At 38.0% G+C, this 22,257-nt stretch overlaps 2 protein-coding genes across 2 annotated transcripts in view; one reads left to right on the top strand and one right to left on the bottom strand.

Annotated features, from left to right (window-relative positions):
* Positions 1 to 551: 551 nt before the first annotated feature.
* Positions 552 to 6,267, bottom strand: cluap1 (clusterin associated protein 1). Its single transcript, XM_052113891.1, is given in 9 exon segments — positions 552 to 1,921; positions 1,953 to 2,094; positions 2,592 to 2,674; positions 3,870 to 3,990; positions 4,131 to 4,263; positions 4,515 to 4,631; positions 4,762 to 4,780; positions 4,783 to 4,872; positions 6,246 to 6,267. Coding segments are annotated over 9 exon segments (993 nt in total). The 3' UTR covers positions 552 to 1,655.
* Positions 6,268 to 7,047: 780 nt separating this feature from the next.
* wdr90 (WD repeat domain 90) overlaps positions 7,048 to 22,257 on the top strand; it is a 28,050-nt gene continuing 12,840 nt past the window's right edge. The window contains exons 1-25 of the mRNA XM_052113869.1: positions 7,048 to 7,249; positions 7,461 to 7,555; positions 8,349 to 8,525; positions 8,658 to 8,796; positions 8,906 to 9,076; positions 9,166 to 9,292; positions 10,433 to 10,500; positions 10,589 to 10,701; positions 10,804 to 11,019; positions 11,928 to 11,993; positions 13,855 to 13,923; positions 13,998 to 14,108; positions 14,436 to 14,581; positions 14,676 to 14,733; positions 14,808 to 14,926; positions 15,189 to 15,350; positions 15,476 to 15,606; positions 17,958 to 18,074; positions 18,167 to 18,402; positions 19,074 to 19,216; positions 19,437 to 19,567; positions 20,847 to 20,977; positions 21,165 to 21,326; positions 21,477 to 21,605; positions 21,685 to 21,865. Coding sequence (XP_051969829.1) covers positions 7,237 to 7,249; positions 7,461 to 7,555; positions 8,349 to 8,525; positions 8,658 to 8,796; positions 8,906 to 9,076; positions 9,166 to 9,292; positions 10,433 to 10,500; positions 10,589 to 10,701; positions 10,804 to 11,019; positions 11,928 to 11,993; positions 13,855 to 13,923; positions 13,998 to 14,108; positions 14,436 to 14,581; positions 14,676 to 14,733; positions 14,808 to 14,926; positions 15,189 to 15,350; positions 15,476 to 15,606; positions 17,958 to 18,074; positions 18,167 to 18,402; positions 19,074 to 19,216; positions 19,437 to 19,567; positions 20,847 to 20,977; positions 21,165 to 21,326; positions 21,477 to 21,605; positions 21,685 to 21,865 — 3,211 coding nt within the window. The 5' untranslated portion in view covers positions 7,048 to 7,236. The remainder of the gene's footprint in view (positions 7,250 to 7,460; positions 7,556 to 8,348; positions 8,526 to 8,657; positions 8,797 to 8,905; positions 9,077 to 9,165; positions 9,293 to 10,432; positions 10,501 to 10,588; positions 10,702 to 10,803; positions 11,020 to 11,927; positions 11,994 to 13,854; positions 13,924 to 13,997; positions 14,109 to 14,435; positions 14,582 to 14,675; positions 14,734 to 14,807; positions 14,927 to 15,188; positions 15,351 to 15,475; positions 15,607 to 17,957; positions 18,075 to 18,166; positions 18,403 to 19,073; positions 19,217 to 19,436; positions 19,568 to 20,846; positions 20,978 to 21,164; positions 21,327 to 21,476; positions 21,606 to 21,684; positions 21,866 to 22,257) is intronic.

Genomic DNA, 22,257 nt, shown 5'->3' with positions numbered 1-22,257 from the left:
ATAGATTCCTAATCATGTGTAGAAGTGTGGAGGAAAATAAGGAAATGTGATTCAAATGTGGAAAAGAAAGAGAGCTAGGCTGCTGTGCAAAGGCAAAATGCAGTAACTACACGTTTTGTCAAGACTAAGTTATGACTGAAATTGCATTTCTTTTTGACTGTGATCAGTCCTATGACTGATGGGTTTGGCTTAACTATGCTACAATTCAGAGGTTGTAGTAACAACAAAATCCACACTAAAACTACCAGTGAGTAACTTTGAAGCTATTTTTCTCAGTTTCAGTGTTGGGTTAGTTATTGCGTTTTGTCTTTGTCGGTCAGTAGGAAGCCATTATTGCATGTATTAATCTGAAAACTCTGAAGAATTTAACAGCAATATAAAAGGGAAGAAAACCCTTGATGTTTTTATCGTTCTGATACCATGCATGTCTATGGAACAGAGAGTTACTGTATGTGAATGTATGCATTCATTTACATTTACATTTATGCATTTGACAGACGCTTTTATCCAAAGCGACTTACAGTGCACTTATTACAGGGACAATCCCCAGAGCAACCCGGAGTTAAGTGCCTTACTCAAGGACACAATGGTGGTGGTTGTGGGGATCGAACCAGCAACCTTCTGATTAACAGTTATGTGCTTTAGCCCACTACACCACCACATCACTTACTTCATAATCACAGCAATTATTATTTTACTTTTAAGTTACTTTCTAAAACACTTTTAGTTTTGCTCTCCCACTCAAGATATTCAAAATAATTCTGGGCACTTGAAAATATAAAAAGCCTTTATTATCATTTGGCTAGTCACATCAGGACATTAACAATGATATAAAAAAAGACTGCTCAGTGATGCATTTTAGCAAACAGCCTTCCTCTGAGTATGACTCATTTCCCCTGAAATAAAAATAACGTCTGTATTTCCTCCTTGTTTATTGCCGTACGCAAGTCACACACTCGTTTCTCCTATACAATGACTTGTTAGGGGGCACACACACTTCAGCTTTTACAGAAATGCAAACATATTTACTTATTAATGTAATTCATGTTTTAAATGTATTCTACATAAATAATTTGGGAATCTTAACGATTCTTTCAGTACTTTTGAGGAATAATAATTTGGAAATGCAATTCGTATTGCATTTACTGCCCTCAGCAGCCTGCTCCCAAATGATGAGATGATATCTAGAGAGCAGATAACAAATCAGAAATAAATAAATTCAAAGGGGTCATGACATGCCGTTTTATTATTTTAATGTTTTCCTTGAGGTTCACTTATAATATTAGTAAAGTTTTTTTCTGCAAAAACATGATAATTTTTCACCCTCATTCTGAACCTCTGCCAGAAACACTCAGTTTTGGTGCCGCTTCTCCTTTAAGACTTGACAGGAAACGCCCACGTTTATGATTGGCTCTCTGCTCTTGATTCACCTGCTCTCTCTACTCGCCATCTCGCTGCTCAGCACAAGTGGGCGGGCTATGGAAGTGATTAAAGGTAAAGTAGGTGTTGATGTGTTCTTGTGGAGTAGGGCAGATGCAAATCTCTACCACAGTGTGACATCACAATGTGGAGGAAGTAGAAAACAAGTCATTTTGGCAGCTTGGCTTCATCAAATGCTCTTTTTGCAGTGAGGAGGAAGTTTTGAGTTCTGAAACTTACAGTATGTTTTTATGAACTCTGTTTTTATATGTCAAAAGATCAAGGAAAATTTGATTCTGCATGACCTCTTTGACCTCTTTAATACAATTCTGGTAAAAGACACATTTGCATACTCCTGGGGAAACGGGGTGTAAAGTATGAGTGTGTAATTGTACCTCGAACCATTCCTGCTCTGCTCTGTGATAGTCATCCAGCTGTTGCTCCAGGAAACTCAGGTTATGAAATTTCTCCACATACGTCTGGTGCTGCTTCTGCAAGGACTACACATCAAAACAGTGTCAGACAGTACTGTTTCTGTATTTTGCTGCTCTGTTGGGTTTGTAAACGTTTCTGGTTTCTCTCCAGGTCCTGAATCTTTTTCTCGATTTTGGCCTATAGACTCGCCTCATCAGATGACACTTTCCTGAGCTGATCCTTAGTCATTTGGATGCTCTCCTGAACACAGTAAAACATGCGCAATGTATTAGTACACAAGGTTAGATGTCATAGCAACTCCAAAATAACATCACATAACTGCATATTCTTTTAATAAATAAATAATGTACACTATTCACTGAGTGCACTAAAATCATACCTTTCAAGAACTGACCTGACACAGAAAGTTATTTTGAGTTCTCGCTGCCCTCTAGAGACTTTCAAAGAACATTTGTTGTACACTTTATATTTCTAGACACTAACAATTCTTATTAAGTTCTAATACAGTAGTTCTATGATGCTTAAAGTGATCCAATCATAAATAATTAAAGAGATTTTGAAATAAATATGTACATGTTTGCATACATGTTGTTTAATGTAGACATACTCTAAGATTCATGAGGCTTCCTGTCCACAAAGACTAATAATAGACACTAAAAACTGCAATAATGCCTAATGCAAATGTACCAAACCAAAAAAACATGACCATTACTGTTGAATGTGGATCTGTGTTTTACCGTAACGTCTTTCACTGCTGCTCTGAGAGCTCTCTCTGTCTCAGTGATCTCCGGTGGTCGGGCAATTGCCGACATCCTGTTCTCTCTTCCCTCCATCAAAGACATTTACAAAAAACACTGTATCCACAAAGCAACCAGCATTGTGGACGACCCCACACACCCCTCACACAAACTCTTTATCCTCCTGCCGTCTGGCAAGAGGTACCGAAGCATTCGGGCCCTCACGGCCAGACTGTGTAACAGCTTCTTCCCCCAAGCCATCAGACTTCTCAATACTCAGAGACTGGTTTGACACACACGTGTCCTGAGTTGCACTTTAATTACTGTCACTTTATAACTGTCTGCTACGTGCATAGAACACTATTTTATAGTATCTTATGTTTACGTTTTTAGAAACTGTCATCTTTTTGCACTACTGAGTACTGGTCGGCGCTGCACTGTGTCTATTGTCCTGTTCATTGTCAGAAATTTGTTGTACTGTCCCATACAACACAGTTTGTTAACATCCGTACAGCTGATCATAGCAGAACCAGAGGTGCAGTGAGGGGAGATTGTGTCATTCCCTTTAGAAAAAGTGTATTTGGTCATACTTCTTTTTCTGTTCGAGCTGCTACTGAATGAAACCGCATTCCTTTAACAATCAGAAATCTAAAAACATATTGTACATTTAAGAACCATTTAAAGAAATGGCTACTTGAATTTCAGAGCTGTCAACATTAACACATTTCTCTAGGCTTCTTGCCTTGTGTGTGTGTATATGTTATGTCTTTGTCAGACGTTTGTTTGATTGTTGGTTTGCTGTAATTCGACTTTTTTTTTTTTTTAACATAATAGGATCTTTTACTAAATGTATTACACAATTTCTTTCTTTTTTTTTTTTTATTTATTTAATTTTTTTTTTTTATTTGTAATTTTATTCTCTTTTAGGGTGACTTTTAGGGTGACATCTGTCCGGGGACTGCAGATGAAAAATAGCCTTCTGGCTAATTCTGGCATATTGGCAGCAATGTTAATTAATATGCACTGTCCCTGTAATAATAAATAAATAAATAAAATAAAATAAGTACTTTGCACATGTTTGCACGTGCACTTTATATTGGTATATATAGGTATTTTATATAGGTATTTTATTTTGTTGTGTAGTCTCATGTGGTCCTGTGTTGGTCCTTTGTTGTTTTTATGTAGCACCATGGTCCTGGAGGAACGTTGCCTCGTTTTGCTGTGTACTGTACTAACTGTATATGGTTGAAACGACAATAAAAAACCACTGGACTTGACTTGACTCTCTCAGGTCCTCTTCATGCCCAAGCAGGTCATCCAGAGTGGCTCCCTTTGCTGTGATCTCAGATCCCAACTGTCATGCCACTTTTAAATCCGCTATCTGGACAGATATGTGAAAAAATTGCCAAAAAGTTTGTAAGTGAAATCAACAATGTAAATTATTGCTTAAGTTGATACTAACTTATCCTGAAAACCCTTGTGGAAGTCAAGTCAATGACATAATTTCATGATATTAGTCTAATCTATCCTACACTTCACCATGAACTTGCTGTTTTCATCGGGGTTTTGGTCACCAGTGGTGTTCTCTTTGGCCTTCATGGCAATGTAAAGGATGCTGGTGATTTTCAGCATCTCTTTCAAAGCATAACCATCTGCCATGAGCCTTTGTCGCCTAGCGAAACACACATAATACACACATAAATATACAGTACATTCACGATGCACAAACACAACACATGCACATAATTAGCATTCATTTGGTAATAACATTATGGAAAATTACTTTATTAGCATCACATAAGTGATTTTGGTATATCTTCTGCTGTCTAATGCCACAATATCTTCTATGTTATGTTTGGAAAAATGCTACTAATAATATGAAACCGTCCTCTGACGCTGTGTTAAGACTGCATTTGAATGAACAAATATTAATAAATATTAATGATCTGATTTAACATGAACTGAAACACAGCTCTGATGAAAAACACTCTGTCTAACTCCGTGTTCAAATCACTAGGAATTTCCATCTGAGGTTCGTATCTATTGGAATATACCCAAAATTATAATAATTTTTAAATAACTGTATGGTAGTTTTCATTATTATTATGATGGGCATAAATTAAAAGCATAATTTAAAACAAAAAAGCAAAAAAAGGCTAATATTTATCACCTCTTGACAAGCCAGATGGAATCTCCACCACTAAAGGGAAGCTTGGAGATCTGAAGTTCTCCATAGAGATGAGGAGTGGTTAGCCGAGCGCTCGCATCATCTCTGTAAAATCTACACATACAAACCACAACATATTATTACAAAACAGTTCTAAAATGCTTTATAAGCACATACGGACACATTTATACAGTCAGTACGGTAGATAAACACATATTGAAACAGTATGAGAATAATAAAGGGATAGTTCACCATGAAAATTCAGTCATTGTCTGTGTTGTTATAACTCTATATGACTTTCACCTTTTTAACACAAAGGGAGAAATTGTGAAAAGAAATTGTGCTCAGTGATGTCATACAATGGCAGTTTATGGTGACCACATCTTCAAGCTTCAAAAGGACATAAAAGTATAATTCAGAAGTCTAATAAATTATTCCATGAGACTCATGATTGTTATGAAATCATACGATAAGGTCTGTGAGAAACAAACTGAAATCTAATGTATTATTTAGTGAAAATGTTCACTGACCGATGATCTCCTGTGTGTGCGTTCATGATAGGGCATGAGAGCAACAGTTCACACAGTGCCCTCGCGACATTGGGGCATTCAAGCAAAAACTTGTTTTGTTTGTCTAAAAACAGGTCCTCCACAGCAATAGCATCAACAGAACACAGCTGCACACAAAACAGAGAACAGAACTTACTAAACATGTCTGAAGAGTTTAAAGTAGAAGAATTTATGCATTTCTATGCCCAGCCTTATTTCTTTGAACGTTTTTGCACTGGTGCCATTTCACAGTGGACAGAGTTATCAAAAATAGAAAACAAGCAAACAATAGAATGTACCGTCGCTCGTCACTGCTGGTTAGGGCAAAAACTCAACTTATACTGTGTGCCGTTTTCCATCAGGTTAGGACACAGTGTGACTGTGGCTGCTTGTAGCCTCCTCTATGTTTCCGTTTGATTTTCGAGCACTCAGTTAAAAAAAAAGGCTGGGCATAGAAATGCATCGATTCTTGGACTATAAACTCTTCCGACATGTTTTGTAAGTTCTGTTCTCTGTTTTGTGTGCAGCTGTGTTGTGCTCTGTTGTCAATATCGCTGTGGAGGACCTGTTTTTAGAAAAACGCCCCAATGTCGCGAGGGCGCTGCGTGTACTGTTACTCTCGTGCCCTATCATGAACGCACACAAAGGAGATCAACAGTCAGTGAACATTTTCACTAAATAATACATTACCAGTTGGTTTCTCACAAAACCGCATTGTATGCTTTCATAACAATCATGAGTCTCATGGAATTATATGACATCACCGAACAAATTTTTTTTTTTTTCACAATTGCTCCCTTTGTGATAACAACACAGGAGTGAGTATACAATGACTGAATTTTCATTTTTGGCTGAACTATCCCTTTTAAAAGTACTTTGACTAAATGTTTTAGCTTTTACAAACAATGATGTATAAAATTAAAATGTTGCTTTAATAACTCCTCAGATCTCTAAAAAACATCACTGCTGCCCTCCTTTTAATCCAGTAAACAGTAGCTGTCACCTACAAATATGCCACAAATGCTGTCGATTGAGTTTAACCAAAGTGTCTCTAGCACGTCAGTCAACTGTCGGCCATCTTTCGTACGCTCTCTGGAGGCTATTACCAGTCATGACAGTGCAGCTCCTGTCTACTTGAATGGGGAAACACCAAAATCTCAAAAAACGGTTGGTTAAGATTACGATCAAAGAGCACATTTCAAATAAAAAAATAAAATGTGATCATATTGGAATCATAAATTGTGCTTCTTTATCTCATATGACTCTAAAACAAGCAATTTTCCCGGCTTGTAAAGCTAATGCGCATGCGTGTTAGTGAGTTGATTGACAGGCGATGTCTGTATCTAAAAGGTGATTGGCTCGTTTACCTGTAAGGCGGGACTTTCTTTTTGCATCCGTTGACCGATATCTGTTCATTTAAATAGAATCTCTGTTAAACATCTGCTAAACAATCCCTGGCTTCACTTGCCTGAAGAGGCTGTTCACTCTATTCTGCAGTCCAGTAGACAAGTGCGAACATCGTTAATATTATTTATGGATCACAAAAGTAGGATATTTAATAATGTTTTTTTTTGTTTTTTTTTTTCTTCAAAGAGAATAGTTTTGTGAAGAATATAACAATTATTCCAAAACGTCTTCATGTTTACGCTTATGGGACAAATACGTCACTCTGACGTCATGCCGTTCGAACGTGGCGGTCTCTGCAGCGCGAGCGGCGCGATTCATCAACAGAAACAAAACACAGACCCGCCAACCACACAAAACAGCGACTAAAATTGTAACAAAAAACTCTGTACGTCATTGAAACACAGTTTCATCATGTATAAAGTCAGTGTGGATATGTTGGAGACGGAATTTATTTAATTTATGATAGTTTGTGAACTGTAGTCCGTTAGCTGTCAACAAGTGAATCAGACCTGTGAACTCAACAATGCCTTCCAGAGGTAAGATTACTTTTAAAAAGTAAAAAAAAATATACACATAACTAATGAAGTTAGTTCTGCGCTGAACTTAATAAAATATTGAATATACAACACAACACAATACAGTTTACACGCAAAATAAAAGATAGCACAGTATAATAAGCATTACAGTACAATTCAAGTAAACAAATACACATGCATTAAATTAATTGACAGTGTTTCTGTCCATCAGCTCTGTGGCAGCAGCCATATGTCAACATCTTCAAACACATGAAGATAGAGGAATGGAAGAAAGTCAGCAAAGAGGGAGATGTTACCACATACATGGTAGAACATTTGATTTGATCCTGCATATCTATCTATCTGTCTGTCTGTCTGTCTGTCTGTCAGCTATCTATCCAGAGGAGGTTGAAATGTTTTGCTGTGAGGTATGAATTTTGGTGCTTGTATCTCGGGGTGGTGTATACAAATGAGAGCCTGCAGTGAAGATAACTGGGGACAGATTTCACCACTCTTTCTTACTATTACAGCAGTAAAATTAAGAATTGACTCAGTCCTGCAACATCCTCTGAATCTCTCTAAATAAAATATCTATATGTCTGTTGTAGAACATTTGATTTGATCCTGCATCTATCTGTCTGACAGATCTATCTGTCTGTCTATCAGCCATCTATCTATCTGCCAGCCAGCCAAAGTGTTTTATTCTTTCTGGAGGCCAAGAAAAACTTTTGGAGAGGGGTCTTACATTTGGCCCTATGCCCAAAAGGGTTGACTATGCAGAACTCAGAGGGAACTTATATCAATATCATAGAAATCTAAACCTTTTAGATCATTTCCTTTTATTGAACAATCTTTGTGGGAACCACCAGAAATATTGTAGTTACTGAAAATACGTTTTTGTTTTCTATTGATCTATTTTCTGTCTGTCTGTCGATCTATTGATATATCCTATCTATCTAGTCTAGTCTGTAAAGGTATATCACTCTTTATTTCCAATTATTTTGGATATTAAAAGTTTGTAATGTTCAAGTTAAATTCACTTCTAATCCCACCAATGAATAAGACTAATGTATAATGTATATAATCGTGCTGTATTGTTTCCATTGTGATGTGATGGCAGGATAAAACCCTGAAGTGTTCTGTGTTCCGGATCCGTGGCTCTATACCGGCCAGTAACTTCATTCTACTGCCCAAAACCAGCAGCCAGTCTCTTGGTCTCACCGGCTGGTACTTTTATCTGTTGTTCAGACCGAGCCCGAATAAACACTTCATTGTGCACCTGGACATTGCTGCTGAGGTGAGAAGTGTAGATTTGCGTGCATAATTACTTTATATAAAGATGCATGCCAATGTATTCTTCCTATCTGTCTGTCAGTCTCTAGGTCTATCTATGTTTTTGTTTAATCAGATCTGTTGTTCTTTTTTTCAGGAGGGTCAGGTTATCCGAGTGTCTTTTTCCAACATGTTCAAAGAGTTCAAGTCCACAGTAACATGGCTACAGTTCCCTTTTCTATGTGGAGCTGCTCACGGTTCAGTGTATGAGAATACAGCCAGTGCTGCTAAACAAGGTAAACATTCAGCAAAAACCATGCATCTTATACTGTCAAATTTGATTTCAATGTGGTACATATTGGAATAATTTATTGTCAATACTAATGGATAACTTTTGTGTTTCAGGTTTAGTGGGTCCTGCGCCACCATGTACACGTTGGACATGTCTTATGATGGATCTCCGTTACTTGCTATCAGTTTATCTGAACAAAACATACAGTCACCTGAAGAGCATTAAACTTTGTGCCAATATGTCTGTCAAAAACATCATCACTAGTGACCTGCTGTTTGACCCCGGTACACACAATCGCACAAATGCTTATTGGTACACACAAACGCTCACACAAAGCTCTCACAATCCCTCTTTATCGTTGTCTTTTTCATAGGTCTGTCATACACTGAGTTCAGGCAAGCTGGGTTGAAATTGCCAGATGGCACTGCCCCGATGCCCAGAGAAATGTGTTTCCCTGTACTGAAAGGCCAGAGCTGGCACCAGTTGTATGATTACATTAGGTGAGTGCCACCTGTTGCAGAGAATGTAGGATAACTATGCACTTGTCTAGTGTTAAAAATTTAAATTCTGTCATCATTTATTGACCCTAATGTCATTCCAAACACAAATGACTTTATTTCTTGCATGGAACACATAATAAATTGCATAATATCTACGCTGCTCATATCCATAGAGGAAATGTAGAGGTGATCCCAGTGGATGTTAACTCCAAAAAGGACAAAAAGCATTGTAAAAGTAGTCTATACAACTCATGTGCTTTATTCCAAGTCTTCTGAAGCCATACAGTATATTTCTTTGAGTAAAAGATGTTCTTTACTAAAAAATAAAAAGCCCTACTTTGTTGCTCTCAAATCTCAGTCAGGCCTGGGGCTGTCACGATTATGAATTTTTTTATTTTAAGGTACTCTGATTAAACCCATGAGTCCTAATTTCGCATGACGGAAGACCTGCTAAGATTCTGTGTTTCTCCACATAAATAGAGATGCGTACATCTGTGTCACTGCGTCATTAATACTGTCTATGAACCCACAATAACCAAGAGTATTTACCGTTACATTATCATTAAAATAAAGTGAAACCGGAGTGCTTTGCATTCACTGTAAAAATCCATCAGCACTTCAGAAGTGGTTTATCTTCACACCTCACGCAGGTTGTTAAACAGATGGCCAGCTGAGTGAATGGCAAAGCATACAAATAGGGCTTCTAATTATAATGTTGGCTAATTTTAATATATGTCAATGCCTCAGTATATCGATAATATAATGTGCCAATCAATAATTGGTATATATCGATATTTTATGACATCCCTAGTAATATGATTACTTATTCAAGTAAGTAATCAGTAAAGTAATCTTATTCAAATTTTTAAAGAAGTAGTTAGTAATTTGTAGTGGATTCCTTTTTTTAAAGTAGCTTACCCAACACTGTTTACCATCCACTTTCATTGTATGGAAAAGAGCACTTTGCACTTTCTTCAAAAATCCTTTTGTGTTTCACAGAAGATCAACAAACGTAATACGTTTTTGCTTGACCCTGCTCAATTTCACATTGATTTTAAACTATGACTTCAAATATCAATGTTATTTCATTGTTGCAGTATGAATATAATAAATATATCACACCTTGTGTGTGATTGACAGGTTTCCCTCAGATGGATCAAAGCTACCTTTCGATTCCATACAGAAAGGATCCAACAGCGCAGTTAAACGTGAGCCTTATCTAAACACACACAATTACTCATTACAATGTACATTTAGTGTAGATCAAACCGAACGCTCATTCATCTGTGTCTACAGCGGAGACGCCAGCTGAAAAGAGTCCTCAAAGAGAAGAGAGTCGCATTGTAAGCATCAGTAAACCTGTACAAGACCGCGTCTCCCTCATCCAGCAGATAACCACCCCAAAACCTGTAAGTGAGTGTACATGTCAGTGAACTTCAACTGATCTTAATTCCAACGTCCCAAATTAGGTCTCTCGCCTTCCATTTCTTTCATTCTTTCCCTTTGTCTAGAGTGCTAAACAACAATCAGCAATCCAGATAACCAGTCTGCCTGAGTTGATTTATACATCATCCGAGAGCTCAGAGAGCCCAGAGTCACCAGGTCAAAGGTCACAGGCAGGTGAAGAGTTCAGAATAGTGTGTGCCGATGGTGATGGTGTACACGTATACGCTCGCTGTGAGGATGATGTCTACACACATGTGACAGACAGTGAGGAAGAAATTGCTGTAAGTAGATCTGAGACTAGTTGAGACTAATTTGCACTATATCTGAGTAGAAAGATGGAGCCGCTTGGAAGATCAGATCGTAACAATATCAGGAGCAGTTTCACAAGTTCTTGGCAGTTTAAGCTGGGATAAGAGAATGGATTTCACTTTGAAAAAACTACACACGTCTCCTTTAACAAACATTAAATAATGCTTAAAGGAATATTACAGGTTCAATACACATGAACCTCAATTGACAACATTTGTAGCATAATTTTAATTATCAAAAAATAAATCATTTTCTTTAAAAAAAGGAGCAAATATCGAGGATAAAGTGAGGAACTTACAATGGAAGTGAACGGGGCCAGACCTAAACTTAAAATACACACTGTTTCAAAAGAAAAGCCACAACATGTAAACTTTAGATGTGTTAGCATGATTTTAGTGTTATAAATCACTTTCTTACCTTATCATAGTAAAGTTATATCCAATATTACAACTTTGTTGCCATGATTACGCAAAGCCGGTAAACCTTATAAGCAATTTTATCACACTGAAAACACATAGAACAGAGATTCTACCACACTAGAGTCATATAAACATGTATAATGTTTACGTCTTGTGGCTATACTTTAGAAACAATGTGTATTTTAATGTTTGTGGACTGCCCTTTTCAATTCCATTGTAAGTGTCTCACTGTAACCGCAATTTTTCAACTCGTTTTTTTTAAACGAGGAACGAGTATATTGTGATAAATATTGTGCCACAAATGCTGTCGATTGAGTTTATAATTAACACTGAATATTCGCTTAACAGATCGGTAGTTCATAAACATTTAAATAGAATTATATATTAAAAAAAAAGATATTTATGAAACTTTTATCAAATGTATTATTATTATTTAAATGTATTTTAACTTTCTGTTTTAGGTCATTAATGCAGCGTCTCCTCGACCAGTCTCTCTGCCTTCTGTCAAACCAGCAAAGCAAGCACAGGTTAATCACACATAAATACATATAGCATAAATGCATGCTAAAGCAAGGTTTACATGATACGGTCAGATTCGATTTAGCCTGAGATGGGCCAATGCTATTAAAATGAATATGAGCAATTGGAATGGCCAACAGATGTAGAAAATCTCACACCTTACAGGTAAAATAGTCAAAAACCTTTTAGACACAGACATCGCTCTCAGTCAACTCGAGAATCCGCATGCACAAAAACTGAACCAGCCTAAATAAAATTGCATTTTTTTTGTGTGATCTGAGCTAAAGAACCACAATTTATGATACCATTGTTGTCAGATTTTACTTTGGTTTTTAAGTATGTTCTTTGATCGTAATCTTGACAAACTTGCCCTGAAAGGGACCTTGATATGGCCCGTGTTTGCGTATAATCTGTGTACTGTTATCATTTGGAGCAGTGATTTCCAACCGGGGGTAAGCTTACCGTGGGGGTACATAAGCCAGTTCCAGTGACTACCCAAACAGAATTAGATTTTTTTAACCTATAAAACAAAATAATAGCTGGGTAAAAATATAGATTTTCTGATTAATCGCAAAGGTCATTCGAACTAGTTTGATATTGATTCTTTACATCCCAAGATTTATCTTTTTAATATGCAATGTTAAGCACCAAGATCCTTTCACTGCATCTTTGTTTTTTTTTTTTATTTATTTGGAAAACCAAACCCCAATGCACTCGTAAATCCTCGTGGTAGCATAGTGACTCGCCTCAATCTGGGTGGAGGGGATGAATCTCAGTTACCTCCTTGTCTGAGACCGTCAATCTGCGCATCTTATCATGCGGCTTGTTGAGCGCGTTACCGCGGAGACATAGCATGTGTGGAGGCGTCACGCTATTCTCCGTGGCATCCACATACAACTCGCCACGTGCCCCACCGAGAGCGATAACCACAATATAGAAACAATGAGGAGGTTACCCCATGTGACTCTACCCTCCCTAGCAACCGGGCCGAGTTGGTTGCTTAAGAGACCTGAATGGATTCGCTCAGCACACCCTGGATTCGAACTCGCGACTCCAGGTGTGGTAGTCAGCGTCAATACTTGCTGAGGTACCCAGGCCCCCCTTTCACTGCATTGTAAAAGGAAAAGTCTGGTTTGGCTCGTTCCGTGTAATGTGTGTCCAAAGACAAGATCCATGCAATCCGTTTTGTTATTATTAAATGTCTCTTTTAAAGTTATATACTTTGTTCTTTACAGTCAGTTGTTGATCAAAAGCAACAAAAAATAAACATTTAATACTAATGATGAAGCCATGCGGCTCCAGTCACGTTATTATGTGCTCAACCAAAACAAAACGCTGAACAGCCAGAAGAGAAGTGACCGTTTTACCTCTTGTTATCGACGTAAATACTTGTTAATATTACAAATAATGCATGTAAACAAAAAAACATGTAGGCCTGTCTGCCAGTCTGTCTGTCTGCCTGTCTGTCTATCAGCTATCTGTCTGTCTGTCCTGTCTACCAAAATGATGAAAACCAATGATAAAATAAAATTTGTAAAATGTATATTTTGAAATGTTGCGAGTTAAAAGGTCAGCTGTATAATTGACTGTATAAAGTCGGTTCTTATCACTAGTTCCACGGCTCATATTACCCATTTATGCTTATGTTGCTGTTGATGAATAACGGTCATAACTGACAACATCATCTTTTCATTTTGTACATTAGGGGTATTAATGATAATGTTAAATTATATTTAGCCTTAATAGTACACATATTTGGTTTAATTTCGTTGAAGGGGTATTTGATCCTTACTGATGTTGCTGTAGAAGTACTTACAGCAAAATAGATTGGGAAAAACTGATTTGGAGGTAATTTTTTGTATCTTTCAGAAGCTGTATCCAGACCCCATTCTGAAACTGAACAGAATTATTGGCTTTGGAGGAGCTACAATGAGATGCGTGAGTGAAATGCACATATGAATTAAAATTGATTCCCTTTTGTTCATGCTCTTACATGCTATATCTTTCTCAAGGCTGTGTGGAGCTCAGATGGAGAGGAAGTTGTGTATCCCTGTCACGCCATTATTATCAGCATGACCGTTTCCTCGGGACATCAGAGATTCTTCATCGGACACACAGATAAAGTCGGACACACTTAAAATGATGTCTTTTAAATATTTTATTCAGTAATTGATAGATTTTATAGCTTGTTGTTTGTTGGTCGCACGTTCAGTAGACATTCAGATATTGATGTCACATTAGAAATGTATTATAAAAGTGATTTCACCATGGTTAAGGGGTGTTGTTAAACAACATAAAGTGCAGTAAAAGAACAATATGCAATGTGATAAAAGTCACCAATGTTGAAATGTTAAATAGTTACATTTATTATTAATAATGTGTCATGCAGACAGAATTACAATACAGACCTTATACACATTACTGTATACTGAACTGTCTTTTTTTGTCAGGTCTCAGCTCTGGCACTCAATGCCAGCTCTACTCTTCTGGCATCAGCTCAGACGGGCACAAACAGTCTTATTCGCCTTTGGAGTTACAGCAAAGGACTGTGTCAAACTATTATTCCAACACACACGCACACTCTTAATTGGCTGAGGTAGTACACACAAGCTCTCCAACATGGCTCTGTCACGATCAAATATACGCTGTTTAGTTGAATTCCAGTTTTACGTTGTGCATTGTTGTTTTAGTTTTTCTCAGTCTGGGTCAGTGCTGTGTGGAGTCGGGAAAGACAGTCACAAAAAAACTGTGAGTATTTCAGCAGTGAAGAACCATTAAGTGTGTGTTTGTATTTGTGTTAATACGTTAATTTGTTTGTTTAGACGGTGGTGCTGTGGAACACTCGGCGGGTGTCAGAAGGAGGCGTGGTCCCTGTCTTGGCTAAAGCACACACGGATGTGGACATCCAAATGATGAAGATAGCCTTCTTTGATGATACACGGTGCGCACACTTGTATTCTAGTGTGTCCTACAAAATCATAGTTATCAGAACATATTTGATGTTTAAATTACTGGTGATGATGAGCAGTATTTTTGCACCAATTTTCATCTGGACAAAATTTGAAATGTAAAAAAAAATGTAACATAATTTACAGAGCTGCTAGCTAATGTTATCAATACCATAGTGGTGAGATTTTGTTCATAAAGGTATCTTATGTAAATGTATTAAATTGTTATGTGACTGTGTTTGTTTGTGTGTGTAGTATGGTGTCATGTGGTTTAGGTAACATACGTCTGTGGCGTATACGTGGCAGTTCTCTGCGCTCTTGTCCAGTGAATCTGGGTCAGTATCACAGTCTGGAGTTTACTGACCTCGCCTTTGAGCAGGGACACACACAGGACCGGCCAGTGGATGACCGCACACTGTGAGTACACACACATTCATGACACATGACAAGGGACATGAATCTATAATGCATATGGCTTAAATTAGCCCCTGCTCAAATTAATATAATTTATTTTGATGTTTGACAAAATGTGATTGGATCAGGTTTGTCAGCAGTAGGAGTGGTCACATCCTGGAAATCGACTATGTTGCCGTGGGAATAAAAAATATTAGGAGGCTTCTCCCAGCTCAGGAAAGTCACGCCCAACACAGAGAGAAGCAGACTTTTGGCACAGGTGAGAAAAATGTTTAAATGGAAGGCATATCCTGCTATTGGCCCATATTAAGAGCTGTGAGTTATATTCTATATGTGCTGGTTGTGAGAGGAGTTAAGGCATATCTGCCAATATCCACGTTTTTAATAGCAGACAATCTCACCATTTGAAAGATGAAACCCTTTTTTCTATGTCAGCTACACAAATAAAGAGCTATCATTGATTTAACTCTTTATTATTGTGTTTCAGTGGTACATAATACTTCAGTATAATACTGTTTAAAAAAACTGTGGTGTAACTAACATGTAGGTAGCAATGTTGTTATGTGACAAAAATCATAAACCAGAGATGATCTCTTTAGACCCACAAAACAGAATTTCTTTTTATCTCCAATTTGGAATGCCCAATTCCCAATGCGCACTAAGTCCTCGTGGTGGCGTAGTGACTGTCCTCAATCCGGGTGGCGGAGTACGAATCCCAGTTGCCTCTATGTCTGAGACCGTCAATCCGTGCATCTTATCACGTGGCTTGTTTAGTGCGTTACCTCGGAGACGTAGCGTGTGTGGAGGCTTCGCGCTATTCTCTGCGGCACCCACACACAACTCCCCACGTGCCTCATCGAGCCTGAGAACCACATTATAGCGACCATGAGGATGTTACACCGTGTGACTCTACCCTTCCTAGCAACCGGGCAGATTTGGTTGCTTATGCCTCCTTCAAACTACCGTTTATATCACACAACTGTTTCTCTTGTCATTGAAGAATTTGCAACAGAGGTGAACACATTACAAAACATTTCACAACAGAGTACACGTGAGAAGTGATACGAGAAAGAAATGCATGATCATATGTTATACATTTCGGAATATGATGTGTATGTTTTTAATCGCCTAAAGGCATCATATATTTTATTGGTTACAATATAATAAGGACCTCCTACTGAAAATTCAGCCCAATTTGTTGACCTGACTGTCCAAGAGAATTGGCAAATTTGTTCGACAAATGTTTCCTCCATTTCTTCGGTCCAATGAGACTTTCTTGATACCGCAGCCATGCTAGTTCATGTTCTATTGCAGGAACATCTGGACTCCTCCCACTGATACTTATCATTGGCTCATGACATTTTTAACCTGATGATGCGCAATTCCCCCGCACGCAGCTTACGTTAAATATATAATTTACCGTCTATAAATGAAATAAATGTTAACAAATTATACATCTTTCCAAAGGTCTAAGGGTTCAACATTGAAATCCGATCTCTGTTTCACGATAGCAATGCTCCAGGTTAGCATTTTAGTTATACAGCAATTTTAACAGCAATTTAGTTATTTGTGCCAGGAGTACAAATGAAAACATGCAATACCAAATCGGGACTTCATAACACGATCGCCAGATGAATCCAGTTCAACACACTTCGGTCAATCGTCCATGACAAGCGTTCATTGAAAAACATCCAATAGCACTTTTTGTCCATAAAAGTGATAAATCTGAGAAATATTTATATATTCTCCATTGTTTACATGAGATCTCTCCTGAAAGAATTAACCTTCGTCATCGGTTCTTCAACAAACTGCAATCTGTGCAGCATTCATGTTGTAAAACTGTATATGATTTTATATATTAGAGTCTCATAAACAAAACCAGCCCGTCTACAAAGTCTATTTTTAAAAATGTGGCGTAGTTTTATTCATAATAGCGGAGCAGTGCCGTCAGATTTAGTGTTGTCTTGAAAGGCGGAGCCTTAATTTTACTCTCTACGCTTCCAGCGAAGTTAGATCATCTTCAGATTTGAAACGTAACTTCTTTAGACTCGTGACTTTGAGCACATTGTATTTCTGGGTTGTCTCTGCACTTTTATGATTGTTTTTTAGATTATAAAAACATGTCAGCACAAAATATTTCCATTACTGTAAACTTCAGCTTCTCTAACTTTAAAAACTAACAACATATATTAATTCAGAAACTTGGGAAATAAAGCCCAAAGTGTCTTCTTTCAAAAGATACTACAACTGTGTCCATACTCCAAAGGGTCCCATAAATACAACCATTTAACTTCAGTTATGCCATTTTCATGGTTTGTGCTCAAAAAGGGGGTGCGTATCAACAGGTTAAAGTAAATAAATAACTAAAAAATATTTGTAGAAATTACTATAAATGTTTTTCAAAAAAATTTTTCAAAAGTCTACGAACTTGACACATGTGTTTTAATCTAGATTTTTAAAGTGTTTCTAATTTCTATCACCTCAGACATCCTTATTTGTCAATGACCCCATAGCATAAAAATAACTGTCAGTATTGGTCACAATTTCTATATTGGTGCATCACTAGAATCAATGCATTTTTATGTATTATACTGTATTTGTGTGTTTCAGGTGCTGGTATTGCAGTGAACAGCATCAGTCTGTGTGCTGAGTTCTGTGTGACTGGCTCAGAGGACGGATTCATGCGTCTTTGGCCTCTCGATTTCTCTTCTGTTTTCTTGGAGGCGGGTCAGTACTGCCCTGTCTATCAATCTCTCAATCAATCATCTCACTTTACATAAACAATAGGAATCAACAAATGTTTGTTTGTGTATCTGTAGAGCATGAGGGTCCCGTCAGTTTAGTGTGTGTGTGCTCTGACGGCTCGAGAGTTCTAGCTGCCACGACCACAGGGAATCTTGGGTATCTGGATGTGGGTAGCCGTGGTTACCGTACACTGATGAGGTCCCACACAGCAAGTGTTCTGGGCTTCAGCGTGGACGGAAATAGACACCGTGTGACAACAGTGTCCAAAGACAGCACAGTACGGGTGTGGGACATGGACACACTGCAACAGGTTGGTTACAGAAAATGTTTATCATTAAAGCATGCATTTAGAAGAATACTACTTAGTAGGTCCTCATGGTGGTGCGGTTACTCACCTCAATCCAGGTGGCGGAGGACAAGTTTCAGTTGCCTCCGCTTCTAAGAACTTCAATCAGTGCATCTTATCATGTGGCTCGCTGTGCATGACACCACGGAGACTCACAGCATGTGCAGGCCCATGCTATTCTCCGCGATCCACGCACGACTTACCACGCACCCGTTGAGAGCGTGAACCACTAATCACAACCACGAGGACGTTACCCCATGTGACTCTACCCTCCCTAGCAACCGGGCCAATTTAGTTGTTTAGGAGACCTGGCTGGAGTCACTCAGCACACCCTGGATTCAATCTCACGACTCTAGGGTTGGTAGTCAGCGTCAATACTCAATGAGCTACCCAGGCACCCCCTAAACTTGCATTCTTGTCAGCAACTACACTTTTAAAAAACACAGCGGCTTGCCGGCTTCAAAATTCACGTTTAATTAGTGCATTGTTGAAAACCAGTATTCTGAAAACCCATTAAAAAAAAACACAGGGAACCTATGGTTCAAAAGACACAAAATTTACAAATCTGTTGATCTGTCGTGATTGCTTATTTGTTTGATTTTTATGCTTATTTCATCTTCTGTCTTGACTTGTAGCTCTATGATTTTATCTCGGATGATGATGAGAATCCCTGTTCAGTTGCATTCCATCCCAGCATGCCTCTCTTCGCCTGTGGTTCAAGCTCTGGAACTGTGAGAGTGTTTGATATCCAAACGTCGAGCTTAATTGCCCAGCACAGGTATTTAGAGACTCACTCATTTACCCTGGTAAACCAATGCTTCTTACCAATTTGCTTACACCATTATAACATAGCACTCAATGCAGATTTTAATATTTGCCTCTTTTCTGATCCAAATTGCATATTTTAGTCAAATATTCTTTAACTGCATAACAGCACAAACACTTGAATCATATTCCATTTATATGTTGAATTATTTCATGTTTGTGTGTAATTGCAGGCAGCACAGTGGGTCAGTAGAATGTGTGACCTATTCTCCTGATGGTCAGTGTCTGTTCAGTGCTGGTTCTCTTGGATACTTGGCCCTGTACCAAGCTTCTCAACTGGACCATCATGTGGTCCGTGTTCTGGGTGAGTAAACAGTCTTTAAAGGAACAGTTCACCCAAAAATATAAATTCTCTCATCATTTACTCACCCTCATGCCATCCCAGATGTGTATGACTTTCTTTCTTCAGCCGAACTCGAATATCTCATCAGGTCCGTACAATGCAAGTGAATTTGGCAAAACATTTAAGCTCCAAAAAGCACATAAAGGCAACATAAAAGTAATCCATCAGACTCCAGTGGTTTAATCCATGTCTTCTGAAGCAATCCAATCATCTTTGGCTGAGAACAGACCAAAATGTAACTAATTTTTCTTTGTACAACTTGCCATTTCATTCTCTAGGAACAATCAGAACAATCATGATATCAAGCTCGAGTACACTTCCCAGTGCTTGACGCTAGATGGCGGTAGGAAACATGATCAAGTTTTATATCATGAACGCCAAGGAGGCTGCCATTGTCCCATCTCTAGTATCATCAGCCTCTGAATTATCACTTGTTGTATTATCACCTTGCGGCTATGCAAATTAGATGGGTGTACTTCAGTGAGGCACATTCAATTATATTGGTTGTTAAATAAATAATATGAACGCTCTATTAGATTTTGTTATTTTGCAAAGGCAACAGATGTTGCTGTTGCCTGCTCTTGTCAGTCTTGAACACATGCGAGTGTGTAGAAATGCACTGATGTATAATTGAATGCGCCACACCCATCTAATTTGGATAGCCACAAGGTGATAATACAACGAGTGATAATTCAGTGGTTGATGATTATAGACGCAGGACAACAGCTTGATGGTTAAACTTGAGTGGATGATTATCTAAAGGGTAAAACGTGAGGTAATGGTTATATTTTGGATACCTGATAATCACTATTTGATGAATAACAGAAGTAATGGTTAAATGTTTGATTAATTGATATTCATTATTCAGTGATTTACAATGATAAATTATTTTATTAGCATTAACCACAACTGTTGCATTTCATATGCCATACTGGGATGGCATGAGTGTGAGTAAATGATAAGAGAATTTTAATTTTTTTTGTGTGAAATATGTGGTGGCGTTGTGGGCTAAAGCACATAACTGTTAATCAGAAGGTTGCTGGTTTGATCCCCACAGTCACCACCATTGTGTCCTTGAGCAAGGCACTTAACTCCAGGTTGCTCCGGGGAGATTGTCCCTGTAATAATTGCACTGTAATTTGCTTTGGATAAAAGCGTCTGCCAAATGCATAAATGTAATATAAACCAAGTTTACCCGAAGAATTGTAAATAACACACTCAGTTGTTGTGTTTTGTTAAGGTAATGTGGTTGCTCGGGGAGTGAATTGTGGGCCAGAGGCTTTGGCTGTGAGTTCTGACAGTCGCTGTCTAGCGTTAGTTGGACCGACCGAATACACCGTCACTATTATGGAGGCACATTCACTTAACGAGGTATATCAAATTGATTATGTTTTACGATATCATTCTTTTTGTACAGAGCTCTGTTTGACTTAGGACATGAATGTAAAATATAGACATTGTTCTTGACACTTGTTTCAAAATATTACATCAAACAGTATGCCTAAAAACCCTATTCAGTATGTGTCAAATTAATTGTCTGTGTTTCTGTGTCTTGTAGTTACTCCGGGTTGATGTCAGTATTCTCGATGTTGAGAGCACAACGCTTGACTCCGCACTGAATGTGTGTTTCTCCCCCACATCTCTCTCTCACCTGCTCATCACCACATCAGCCAATAAGATCGTTTGGATCAACACACACACTGGACAACTGCTTAGACAGGTGAACGAGTGAGAGTGTGCTTTTAGGGTGTCATTTATACTGTTTGGCTGAGGTCTTGCACTCCATAAATGTGAAATCATTTTCTGTTTGTTGGGCCACAATGAATAATATTTATAACAGATTTTGGAATTATTTCTAAAATCATTATAGGTATCTGATGTGCATAAGCATCAGTGTTTGTCTCTGGCTGTCAGTGAAGATGGCCGGTATTTGCTCACGGCCGGTCAGAACTCGGTGAAGGTGTGGGACTATAACATGCACTTGGAAATCAATTCACAGGTATGTTTGTTTTGACTTAAATGCTGGATTTTGTTTAGGCTTTAAATATGGTTCAGCATGTCTCCGATTAATCCTTTAGGTTTTCATCGGTCACTCTGAACCTATCAGACAGGTGAGGTTCACACCTGATCAAATGGGCGTGGTCACTGTGGGCGACGCCCTCTTCTTCTGGGACTTCTTGGCTCATCCACGGGAGGCTGCTCAGTCTCTCTCTATTCCTCCCAGATCTCCAGTCATTCAGATCTCACCTGGTACATCAGGTGTGATATAGTCATTTGGTCAATTATGTTAATCAAAGTTTATGAGTGCTTAATTGATAGTGCAGCATTTATTGTTGACGTTCATTATATTTTGGGGTTGACCTTGTTTGAGTAAACATTAAACTATGAAACTTATTTGTAAATTGTTGATTTTACTAAAAAGATGTTGAAAGTTAAGTACATTTTTTTGTTTTAAGATAATAGTCAGCTAGCTTATTCCTACTTAATTCTATGGCACCCTTTTTTTATTTTATTCTGAAATGGTATTAAGTGCCCTGTTAATAGTTTTGCATTCCCTTGCAATAAACGTACCAAGGTTTTACTATAGAAACCATATTTTAACCTTATTCTTAGTAAAACCATAAAAATACAGGAAAATGAAATTATGGTAA

Source organism: Xyrauchen texanus, chromosome 41 (assembly GCF_025860055.1).
Source record: "Xyrauchen texanus isolate HMW12.3.18 chromosome 41, RBS_HiC_50CHRs, whole genome shotgun sequence".
NCBI lineage: Eukaryota > Metazoa > Chordata > Actinopteri > Cypriniformes > Catostomidae > Xyrauchen > Xyrauchen texanus.
Note: the sequence above shows the minus strand (reverse complement) of the source record. Positions and strands in the feature narration are given on the sequence as shown.